Genomic DNA, 11,309 nt, shown 5'->3' with positions numbered 1-11,309 from the left:
ATGTAATCGATCAATGGTGCCTTACCATAACGCTAAAGTCACAACGATATCATAGCCAACCAATTGGTTTTTGGTTTTTCGCCATATCCATAACCTAAAAATATTTAAGTTGGTGAATTTATTAATTTTTGTATATTTTATTTATTGTTTTAGATAAGTATTGACTAGGAGACTTATTGTTTTTGGAATATGTTTGTAATTTTTTGGGTTTTCCTTATTTTTATGAAAATGTCAGCTGTTTTAGGTAATGGCACCATTAATCAATCACAATGGAGATGATTATGGATATGGGTATGGTTACGACTATGGCGTTAGGGTTAAGGCAGTTTAACTGGCCCTTTATCTTTTGCCAAATAATGCTGCTCGATACCGAAAGAACTTGTTCACAATGTACTCGGTACTTGAAAAGATGATTAACAACAACACTAACTAAATCAGCTGTTTGGAAACAAGCATGGATTTTGTTGAATTTGTTTACTAAATTTAATTTTATTAAAGAAATATATTGCCATGTGCTCATTAGGCGCTAAAGTTAAAGAGAAGAAGAACAAAGGAAAAGGACTACCGAAATTGAAAACGATTCTGGCTAATCCCAAAAGAGAGCGTTGGTAAGTTAAAAGATTCAATTTCGCAAACTGTTTTCTTTATATAACCACTTACAGTCCCGCACTAGACGAGAAGGACCTACAGACTCTCAAAACGTTACTCAACAATGCCATTAACAACAGTGGTCTGAAACCTCTGTCATTTGCTACCGCATCACATGTTCACCTAGGTCTGGAAAGCAGTTTGCGCGCTATCAACAATTCCAAATGTTCATGCGTTTTAATCTCACATAGCATCAAGCCTATGTTTTTGATACGCTTAATAGCGCGGAATGCAGAAGCGAAGAACGAAAGAGTGCCTGTTTATGTACAAACCCAATTGGAAGATTTTGCAAAAGAAATATTTGGTATTCGTGCTCTTGCTATTGTACTCCCAACAATGGATGAAATGGGGGTAGATAACATGCTGGGCAATGAACTTATAAAATGGGTTATGGCGCGAACAAAACAAACTAAACCAAAGCCGAAAAGGAAAATTCCAAAAGTAGTGAAAAAAGAAAAGAGAGCAGAAAAATTAAAAGCCGAAATAGTTGCAAGTGTGCCGCAGAAACTCTCCACACCAGTATCCGAAAATACGCCTAAGCAATTGGAAGGTGATTTTATAGCTCTCTCGGATGCAATGGTCGTTGATAAGGCGGACTCCGAAGAGGATGCTCAAGGTTTAACTGCTATTTTAAGAATACTTGAAAATAATGTTGCTTTAGACGAGATGAAACCTGATGACATCCAAATCAATAAACCGAACAATAGAGACGCAAGAATAGAGCAAAGAACCGAAACAAAGCAAAATATTAATATATTGGCTTATAGTAACTCTAGCGATTCTGATGAGTTTTTACCAGAAATATATCAGCCGCTTACAGTTCATAAAATACAACCTAATCCTAATAAGAAGCCGAAGAAGAAACGCCCAAAAAAGAGTAAACAGAATAAAAAATAAGATATGAATTTTGTAAAAGCCGTTTATAAAGTTGTTAAATATCTCGTTCAGAATTGCACTTTCCGAGCTAGCTCTTCCTTGTTGTTGATGTAGCGATAAGGACACTCGCCGAAAGTTAGGGAGTGTTATCGATGTTTGCCGGATGCAGATCCTGTACGTTCCGTTCTTTTATCTTAATGGCTGAGTTTTTCTCTAAGTATAGACAGGATAGGGTTATGTAGTAGAGATATTTGCCGCCGCCGACTTTTGGATGAGCGACCCTGTTTAAAAAAAACTGTTAGACCTAGAAGGTTTAATTTGGTCATATTAATCGTTCCCGAAATGGTCGGGCTAGTACCTCAAAGGTGCTTGTTACCGGAACATACCGGATCTATATCCGGCAAAGGACCATCAATTTTGATAACACTTCCCATAACCTTCGAGGAGTGCCTTTTGACCGGTTTTTCAGTGCAAGTTTAAGCTACGGTTAATGTTGACTACAGTTTAGCCCTCGGCGCGAAGAATGAAATATTCTCCGTAAACCTCTACTATGTAGGCAATTTCAACTTCCTTGTGGCCGATATGACGTAGGTTTCAAAGTAGTATAAAATGGGCAGCAAACCCTAAAAAATCGCGGAGCATTTTTGTTTATCCCTACATGAATGTCCAACAAACTGTTGGACATTCAAGCAAATACTCCTACATCCAGCTGTTGTCCGTAACAACTTATGTATATTTTACAATATTTCAATAATGAAGATACAACTGCGATATTTAAAAAACGCTCAATGTTGCACTGTATCAGAGGACTTATAAGCATTGGTTCCAGAGTAGTTTTCAATAAGTAATGATTTGTACCGCCGTAATTGTACGCTATAGCCTTCCTCCCGATTACTGAAGTCAAGAACAATAACACGGGAAACTACCAAATGACTAGGATTAGAGTGACTAAATCCGCGTATAACGTCAATTTCATCACCCACATTGAGCTGCAAGCAAATGATTCAGAGTAGCAAAAAAATATGAGATTTAACATACTTGCACACTTTTTTTGTTGAGCTTTTTGCCATTCACACGTACTTTGCTTTCATAAAATATGGTTTCCACTTTGCTATAACGATAATGAGTTAGTAAGATTTGTTTAGCATAAGTCCAATCGATTTTACTTCCTAGCCATTCCCAATCCAGCTTTTATTAATAAATCGGCTCGCAGGGAATGAACATTGGCTTTTACTACTTTAGAATCTCGTTCATCTGCGAATTCTTTAACATTTCCAACATCATCAGTTTCGTCTTCGTCATCTTGGTTGGATTGTTTATTATACTTCGCCAAAACTCTTCCTGTGTGCAGTAGACGAGTTGCCTGTGATAAATGATTAGTTTCTGGAACAAAATCATACTTCTTGCAGTAGCCACTTAAACTTTGCTTCGCCACTTTAGCTTGTGCGATACTTAATAATCTGTTTAATCTTGCGTTATTCCAAAATTTTAACATATTTTGACTTTATTATTTGCTAATGCTATATAGTTCTAACTGAGATTTGTTATGAAAATGATTGGTTAACCTAACCTCAATATGAACAGCTGATGCACACAGCTGCTGCATTAAGGGCAATTAATGAAGACTTATAACCTTAAAACCATAACCAGATAAAACAAACCTACCTTATGGAAATCAATGTAATCGGTTAATGGTGCCATACCATAACGCTTTAGGCCATAACCATACCATAGCCAACCAATTGGTTTTTGGTTTCTCGCCATATCCATAACCTAAAAATATTTGAGTTGGTAAATTTAATAACTTTTTGTAGATTTTGTTCATTGTTTTGGATACGATATGACTAAGAGACTTATTTTTTGTGGAATATGTTTGTATTTTTATTGCATTTTTATTCATTTTTATGATATTTTCACGATTTTTAGGTTAAAGGCACCATTAATCGATCACATTGGAGATGGTTATGGATATGGGTATGGTTACGACCATGGCGTTAGGGTTAAGGAAGTTTAATTAGCCCTTTAGGTAACTAGTATATGACACGTCACGTCAACGGAGCATCACGTATTTATCTCTTTACACCGTACCCCCTCCCGGGGTCATTTTCTGTTAATCTCTGGAACGAGCTAAGATTTTTATTTTTCGCCTGCTGATTATTAATACTTATGTCAAGACGCGTCGTTTGACACCTATACCGAGGGATTAATAGTGCTGTTTTGGTTCCGTATTCGGTGTCGATTTCGGGTTTGTTATATGATTCGGTACCGCCTTCGGCCCCTATGCTATTAGCATAGCAGCCTTATTCGTGTTTAAAGCGGGAGTCATTGGTGTCGTATGTCGTATCGCTGTAGTCGTATCCCTAACTTATCGTTACGACGGTAACCAAAAACCAGGGATGCACCTTAACGTTAAGCTAATCGTTTATCAAAAAATTTCCACCGTTTCCGTTGAAACACTTCGAAATATTATCGATAAAGAAATTATCAAGATAAATTGTATCTCGTTTTTAACCGAAACGAAAAGCTTTCGTTAACGTTAAAAACGTTAACAAAAACGTGATACTTTATGTTTGAATTTTGCTGGCAATGCTATAGCCATGGTGAAGCCGTAAGGTGGCAACAACGAGCGCACATACACACACAAACTCTATGTAATTTGTTTGTGTAATTCGTTGGTGGTAATGTCAAAAATACTCTGAGAAATGTTCGTACTGTCAAAATTCATGAGAAAAGTTGGAATCAGCTTGGCTAATGCTTTCACCTTTAATGACTCCGCCATCAATCAGCTTTGCCAGCATAGTTTGAAATTAATAATCAACATAAACGATTTGATTTCGTTTTGATATGGCAGAAAACGAAACGAAATCATTTCGTTAATTTGACGATACGGTTACGACCATTGTGAATGATAACTAAGTGTGATATATCATCTGTCAACTGCCTGACAGGATGTTCAATATGGCTACTTTTTAGCATTTTGACAGGGTGTTCAATATGGCGGGGCCTATCTTCAGCGGGTGATAGAAAGATATACAGAATAAAACAGCGATAGTTAAATACAAATCAGGTGATCCAATCACTTTGGAATATTGACGTCTATGCAGAAGATATCACACTTAGTTATCATTCACAATGGTTACGACCTTAGCGGCTACAATAATCGATTGCATTGATTCCCGTAAGGTTGGTCGAATCAGCTGTTATAAGGCTACCGATACGGTTACCGATAAAGCACCAATGTCTTCCGCTTAAATTGTAAATCGAAATTAACCCTGCAAAAATTGTTGGATTACGTGTTCCATTTTCTTCATGTTGGAGTACTCTAACAATACTCCTTTGCAATGGGTTTGCGGACCACAATCAGTCGATCATTGCTCGTTTTTTAACGACCGTGATCACGACACGATGACGATCGAACAGAGTTGCCAAAAGTAAAATATTGCATACAAATAACTGATAATACAATTTTACTATGGCAACTCTGATAAAATGCGCACTGGTTTTATGTATACATACTATAGTATAGAGAAATATTAGTTTCTTTAATTTAATTTTAATTTTAATTTATTTATTATTACGGCTGTTTAGGCCTAAAACTTAAACTACTAAGTACAATTCATTATTATATCATTTATTTCTATTGAATATGCTGTTGGAATGCCATGTGATTCCGATCAGCATATTTACTGGCGTAACAAACGGACGAGTCTGGGAGCCAGTCATTTAAGGAAGGTTGGAAAGGACGCGTTTCCAATCCTCCAGGGCTCCCAGCTTAAGGCAACAAAATTTGGAACTTATATTTTTCAATTATATTTGTATTTTAAGCTGTCGGAATGTATTGGTCTCCGATCAACAGAGCTAAACATGTCTTTGGATGTTGGAAATTGAAGTGCACCCAAACACTCCTCAACTTTGTTTAGTAAAGACGCTGTCGGAACGCATGAAGATTCTGATCACCACATCTCAAAATATATTGGGAGGTTGAAAAGGACGTGTTTCCAATCCCCCTGCTCCAACTTTTGTTTGACCTTATTTTGGTTACACATCATATAATTTTATTGTTATATTAATGCTGTCGGAATGCGAGTGACCCCGATCAGCAACAGTAAATATAGGCTGAAAATACCGAATTCCAGCGAAATTTGTTGTTGGAACTGTCTGGAGTTACAGGTGGCGACTGATTTTCTTTTCCATCGGGCCGGGTGCATTGTATTTTGCTGCTACCAGTATTACCATTCCCTTTTCGCGCTCCAGTATCGGTATGTCATGTAAAAAATAAAAGAAAAAAAAAAACTTTATCTTATTGGAAGGGTTTTACAATGCTCCAATAAACTTTTTTTAAAGGTATTGAAGTTATTACTACTTTTTATGTGATTAGGAAGTTCATTGAAATATTTCAGGCCCTTATAAAATATATTTTGCTTGTCCACTTCTGTTTTGAAAAGAGGTAATCTAAAATTATTGTTTTCTCTGATTACATATGAATGTGCATCATTTACATATCTAAGCTTTTCGCTGAGGTATGTTGGTAATTTAAAAAAAATAAAAAAATAAATGTAAGGCGCGATAACCTCCGAAGAGATCTAAGGCCGAGCTTCTCTTCCAATTTGCGTCGTGCTCCTCTTGATTTTCCCTACAAATTGGCCGGACGGGACCTACATGTTTTATGCCGACTCCGAACGGCATCTGCAAAGCAGATGAGTTTTCACTGAGAGCTTTTCATGGCAGAAATACACCCGGAGTGCTTGCCAAACACTGCCGAGGGGCGACCCCGCTTAGAAAAATTTTCTTCTAATTGAAAAATCTTATTTCTAAAATTTTGATGTTGCTCTGCCCGGGAGTTGAACCCAGGGCATACGGTGTGATAGGCGGAGCACGCTACCATCACACCACGGTGGCCGCATGTTGGTAATTTACCGTGCTTAATATTAAATACAAATTTCATACTGTGGTAGAATTTGAGCTGTTTTATACTCAACCAGTTTAGTGGTTCTATCATGTTATTAATGGGAGTATCATACCTCATGTTTAATATAAATCTCATAGCCTTATTTTGCATAACTTGTAGCTTATCTACCTGAGTTACATTGGCCATAAAGAATATTGTGGGACAATATATGAAATGCGGCTCTATGATGGATTTATACATTTTCAGTTTGTATTTTCTACTGATAAATTTGCATGACCTTTTCCAAAAACCAATTTTCTTGCCTATTTTGGCAACTATATAATCAATATGATCATTAAATTTTAATTTATTATCAATCTGAACCCCTAAGTACTTGAAAGTTTTAACTTCGTTAATGTTTGAGTTCATTATTTTTAGCTCGATATTACAAGATTCCTTATTCATCGCTCTAGATATGACCATAAAATGGGTTTTATTAACATTAAGTTTAAGCTTATTGTTACAAAGCCACCTGTATAGGGTGTTCAAGTCTTCCTGCATTTTGCTCCTAGCTAACATGATATCAAGTTCACTTACTTCGAGCAGTGCGTCATCCGCAAACAGCCTTATTTTACTATGTTTTAGCGCCGAAGATATATGATTTATATATATGTTAAATAGGACCGGTGCCAAAACCGATCCTTGTGGCAATCCAATTCCTGTCAATACCTATTCCGAAACAACCGACTCAATGGCTGTTTTTTGTCTTCGGTTACCTGAAAAGCTCTGAAACCACTGCAGCTCGTTGCCCCTAATTCCAATTTTTTCTAATTTTTTAATCATTATATTTCTGTCTATAGTTTCAAATGCTCTCTTCAAGTCGATAAAAACCGCACGTATACTTTTCCTTTGATTTAGTTCTTCTTTCCAACTCGATATTACATAATATAAAGCCGTTTCACAAGAGTGGCCTCCTCTGAAACCGGATTGTTCTTTAATTAGTATTTTATTTATTTCCAAGTAACTTATGAGCTGATCTTTTGCTACTGTTTCTAGAATTTTTTCGATATTCGGCAACGTGTTGATCGGTCTCAGATCTTCTGCCTTTAATGAATTTTTTACCTTCTTTATTGGCACTATTGTTGATATTTTCCATGCGTCAGGCACTATTCCCTCTACTAATGATTTATTTATGATATCCGCATAGAAATGTCCCATGTAAGACACCGAATCCTTAATTACTCCTTCTGATAGTAAATTTGTTCCCCCGATTTTATTTTTTAACCTTTTAGCTACCAATATGACATCATCAACCGTAACTTCTTGGAATTTCAGACATGTACTAACCGTGTATTGCACACTGTCGCCACTATCCAAAGTTTCGATTTCTCGATTTATGTCACCAATACTATCAACAAAGAAGGAATTCAATGCTTGAGCTATATCGTCGGGTGTTTCATATTGTAACGATTTTTACTTGCAAATCTTCTTATTTGCCCTTTTGCTAGGTTCGTATCGCTAAACTGTTGAATAAATAACTCCAATATTGGATAATGGAAAAAGATGGCCTTTATTAAAATACTTCACAATAACACTCAAACTGTGCAACGAATAGCTTAATAACCAAACTGATATCTTAAGGAAACTGACTTTCAAAATAATAGTGCTATTGCTCGCTAGATATCGTCTTACTCGTAACTGCTTGACAATTCAAATCAAACTGAATTACTTCTTACTCGCTGGCGCCGCTTTTATAGTTTACGCTGCATACTTCTAGGCTCTTCGATTTCCAGAAGTTACTAGTTGTTTCGGCTACAAAATCGCCAGCCACAACTACGTGCACAAATTATTGCTCTCTCTTGTGACAACTCAGATAAGGTATATGCATGTGTTTGTAGTTTACAGTCTCCCGCACACACATAAGCGTATAAGTAAATTCATCGGTGTGTGACATCTCATCTCTTGCTGCCTTGTATGTAAATGTTGCTCGTCGGAATGTGTACATATGTGTAGACGCAATTATTTATTCGTTTATGTAGATACATAATGATTGAATTATTGATGTGCATTCACGTCACTGCTTAGATCGGCTTAGAGCTGGCAGCACTCCTTAGTTTTGCTAATATTCGTAACACTGCCCTCCACCTAAGTCTGATCGTCCCGATCAGACAAATCTCTTGATCTAAACGCTGCTAGCATCGCCAAATGTACCACTCTTCTACTCCGTGGTTTCTCAATGCTTTGTATGCGGTAGTTGGTATCACTGAGCTTCTTCACAATCTTGTACGGGCCTTCCCAACTGCACCGAAATTTGGATGGAACAACTTTCCGCCGGTGAGGGTTGTATAACAGTACCAAATCTCCCGCCAAGAAACTTTTCGAATTATTGTTCTCATGGTACCTGTGTTCCATCTTACTACTCATTATTCTGGATCGTTCTCTCGCACTCTGTTGCTTGGCCAATGAAGAACTACTTTGTAGAGCTTGTTCTTGACGGATTGGCTTCACATACTCAGTATCGTTCCGACGTTTCCCAACAAAAGTGCGCGCTGGCTTGAAATCATCCTTGCATTCTTTCTGAAAAATTCTTTCAGTGAATTTAGTGCGTCCATTAGGGTTTGTTGATGCCGGTCTTTTCCTCGCAGGTACTTTTAATTTCGCTTTATTTGGCACATTCGATCCATCAACCTTTGCTCGATCTACTTTCCTTGACTTTCGTGGTCTCTGTCGAATCTCCTCGACCAGCACTCGCTTACTGCTGAACCCTTTTTCCAAACTGAAGTTAAGTGGTATGTCCTGGTTCTTATAGCGCATAATTTTTCTCCGCATATCGATCCTGACGTCATGGTCAACCAAGAAGTCCACTCCCAATATGACTTCATCAACGATCTCCGCCACAACGAATTTGTGTAGAACCATGACTTTTCCAATTAATACCTCACATACCACTTCGCCTTGGACTTGATTATATTCGCCTGTTACCGTACGCAACCTTGCTCCAGGTAATGACTTTACTCTCCTGTAGACCAAATCAGATCGAATCAAGGAATGAGATGCCCCCGTATCTACAGTCAGTACACGCTCTTTACCATCCACATTCCCTCTGACGGTAAGACTGCTTGATTTCCTTCCAATTTGCGACACAGATATCACAGGACATTCAACAGCCGGGGCAAGTTTTCGTTCTTTACATTCGACACGCTCTTGCTCATTTCCGCCAGCTTTGCGTTTACGGCCACCCGCATAGTTGGAACTGTTAGGGTTGGTGTTGCAATAACGCGCAATATGCCCTGGCTTTCCACACTTAAAGCATTTGACTGCATCATTATTCTTCTGCTGCGTACCCTTCAATGCTTCCAAAATTGCGTCTACCCAGTCTGGCTTTTCCACTTCCACGCGATGAGCTTTGTACGCTGGCTTACTCAAAAGTGAGGCTGTTTCCTGAGTCAGTGCATGCGATACCGTTTCAGCAAACGTTAGTTTTGGATTCGCATATGTAGCCCGCTTCGTTTCCACGTCCCGTATGCCATTTATGAAACTCTGGATTTTTACCCTTTCAGTGTATTCCACGGGTGCGTCCGCATTTGCAAGATGAGCCAATCTTTCTATGTCAGAAGCAAACTCCTGCAAGGTCTCGTTAGCTTTTTGGTAGCGGTTTTGCAATTCTATTTGAAATATCTGTTTCCTGTGTTCGCTTCCGTATCGCCGTTCTACAGCAGCCATCAATGCGTCATAACTGTTCCGTTCGTACTCTGGAATAGTCTGTAAGATTTCGGCAGCTGGTCCTTTCAATGCTACGAAGAGTGCAGCAACTTTATCTTCCACATTCCAGTTGTTCACTGCTGCGGTCTTCTCAAACTGTAGCTTAAAGACCTGGAAAGGAACAGAACCGTCAAAGGATGGTGTTTTTACCTTTGAATTACTCGCTGAAACTGCTGGACGATTTAATTGTAACTGCTCCATACGACCCTTCAAATCATCGACTTCTGCCTGAAATTGAGCGATTTTTGCATCCTGCGCTTCCAGCTTTGATGTTACCCTTGCTTCCTGTGCTTCTAATTGTGAAGACATTTGTGCCACCTGCAATGATAAGCGCTCCTCTTGTTCTTCCATCTTTGATGTTATGCGTGTCTCCTGCGATTCCAGTTGGGATGCCATATATGTCTTCTGTTCTTCCAATTGCGTTTCCATCTTGGATGTAATCTGTGTCGACATTTCTGACATACGCGTTTCTTGTGCTTCAATCTTGGATGTTATGCGTGTCTCCTGCGATTCTAGTTGTGATGACATTGTCGATGTTTGAGCAGATATTGCAGCCAAAATCATGTTCAAGTCTGTGCTCGTAACTGTCTGCGATGTTTCGTTTTTCTCTTCAACTTTTGTTACTTCCTCGCCATCAAGATGAAAGTCATACTTTTCCACATCAATTCCTTCCGCTTCCATTGCCTCTCGTAGCCGTGCCTGAAGTTCAAGTTTAACGCCGCTTGTATTCAATCCACGGCTCTCCAACTCCTTCTTTAGTTGCTGGATCTTCAATTCACTGAACTTTGCCATGTCGTTGTTGTCCTCTGGAATTTATTCAACAATTCCTCTTCTGACACCAATTGTAACGATTTTTACTTGCAAATCTTCTTATTTGCCCTTTTGCTAGGTTCGTATCGCTAAACTGTTGAATAAATAACTCCAATATTGGATAATGGAAAAAGATGGCCTTTATTAAAATACTTCACAATAACACTCAAACTGTGCAACGAATAGCTTAATAACCAAACTGATATCTTAAGGAAACTGACTTTCAAAATAATAGTGCTATTGCTCGCTAGATATCGTCTTACTCGTAACTGCTTGACAATTCAAATCAAACTGAATTACTTCTTACTCGCTGGCGCCGCTTTTA

General features: G+C 38.3%; 2 protein-coding genes across 3 annotated transcripts; one reads left to right on the top strand and one right to left on the bottom strand.

Moving 5' to 3' along the window:
• The first annotated feature begins 417 nt into the window (after window positions 1-417).
• LOC137244391 (uncharacterized) lies at window positions 418-1,563 on the top strand. Its single transcript, XM_067773349.1, has 2 exons — window positions 418-608; window positions 663-1,563. The coding sequence occupies exons 1-2, from the start codon at window positions 511-513 to the stop codon at window positions 1,543-1,545; spliced, it is 981 nt and encodes a 326-aa protein (XP_067629450.1). The 5' UTR covers window positions 418-510; the 3' UTR covers window positions 1,546-1,563.
• Window positions 1,564-2,228: 665 nt separating this feature from the next.
• Window positions 2,229-3,083, bottom strand: LOC137244386 (mitochondrial transcription rescue factor 1). 2 transcript variants are annotated; one of them, XM_067773333.1, is made up of 3 exons: window positions 2,691-3,083; window positions 2,563-2,635; window positions 2,229-2,513 (listed from the first exon to the last, which is right to left on the bottom strand). In XM_067773333.1, the coding sequence occupies exons 1-3, from the start codon at window positions 3,017-3,019 to the stop codon at window positions 2,310-2,312; spliced, it is 606 nt and encodes a 201-aa protein (XP_067629434.1). In that variant the 5' UTR covers window positions 3,020-3,083; the 3' UTR covers window positions 2,229-2,309. The 2 variants fall into 2 exon arrangements, with proteins under 2 accessions (XP_067629434.1, XP_067629435.1); XM_067773334.1 differs by having other exon boundaries at window positions 2,605-2,635.
• Between the last annotated feature and the right edge of the window lie 8,226 nt (window positions 3,084-11,309).

Source organism: Eurosta solidaginis, chromosome 1 (assembly GCF_040869045.1).
Source record: "Eurosta solidaginis isolate ZX-2024a chromosome 1, ASM4086904v1, whole genome shotgun sequence".
Taxonomy (NCBI): Eukaryota; Metazoa; Arthropoda; class Insecta; order Diptera; family Tephritidae; genus Eurosta; species Eurosta solidaginis.
The sequence above is the reverse complement of the archived record's forward strand: the minus strand, read 5'-3'. Positions and strand labels throughout refer to the sequence as shown.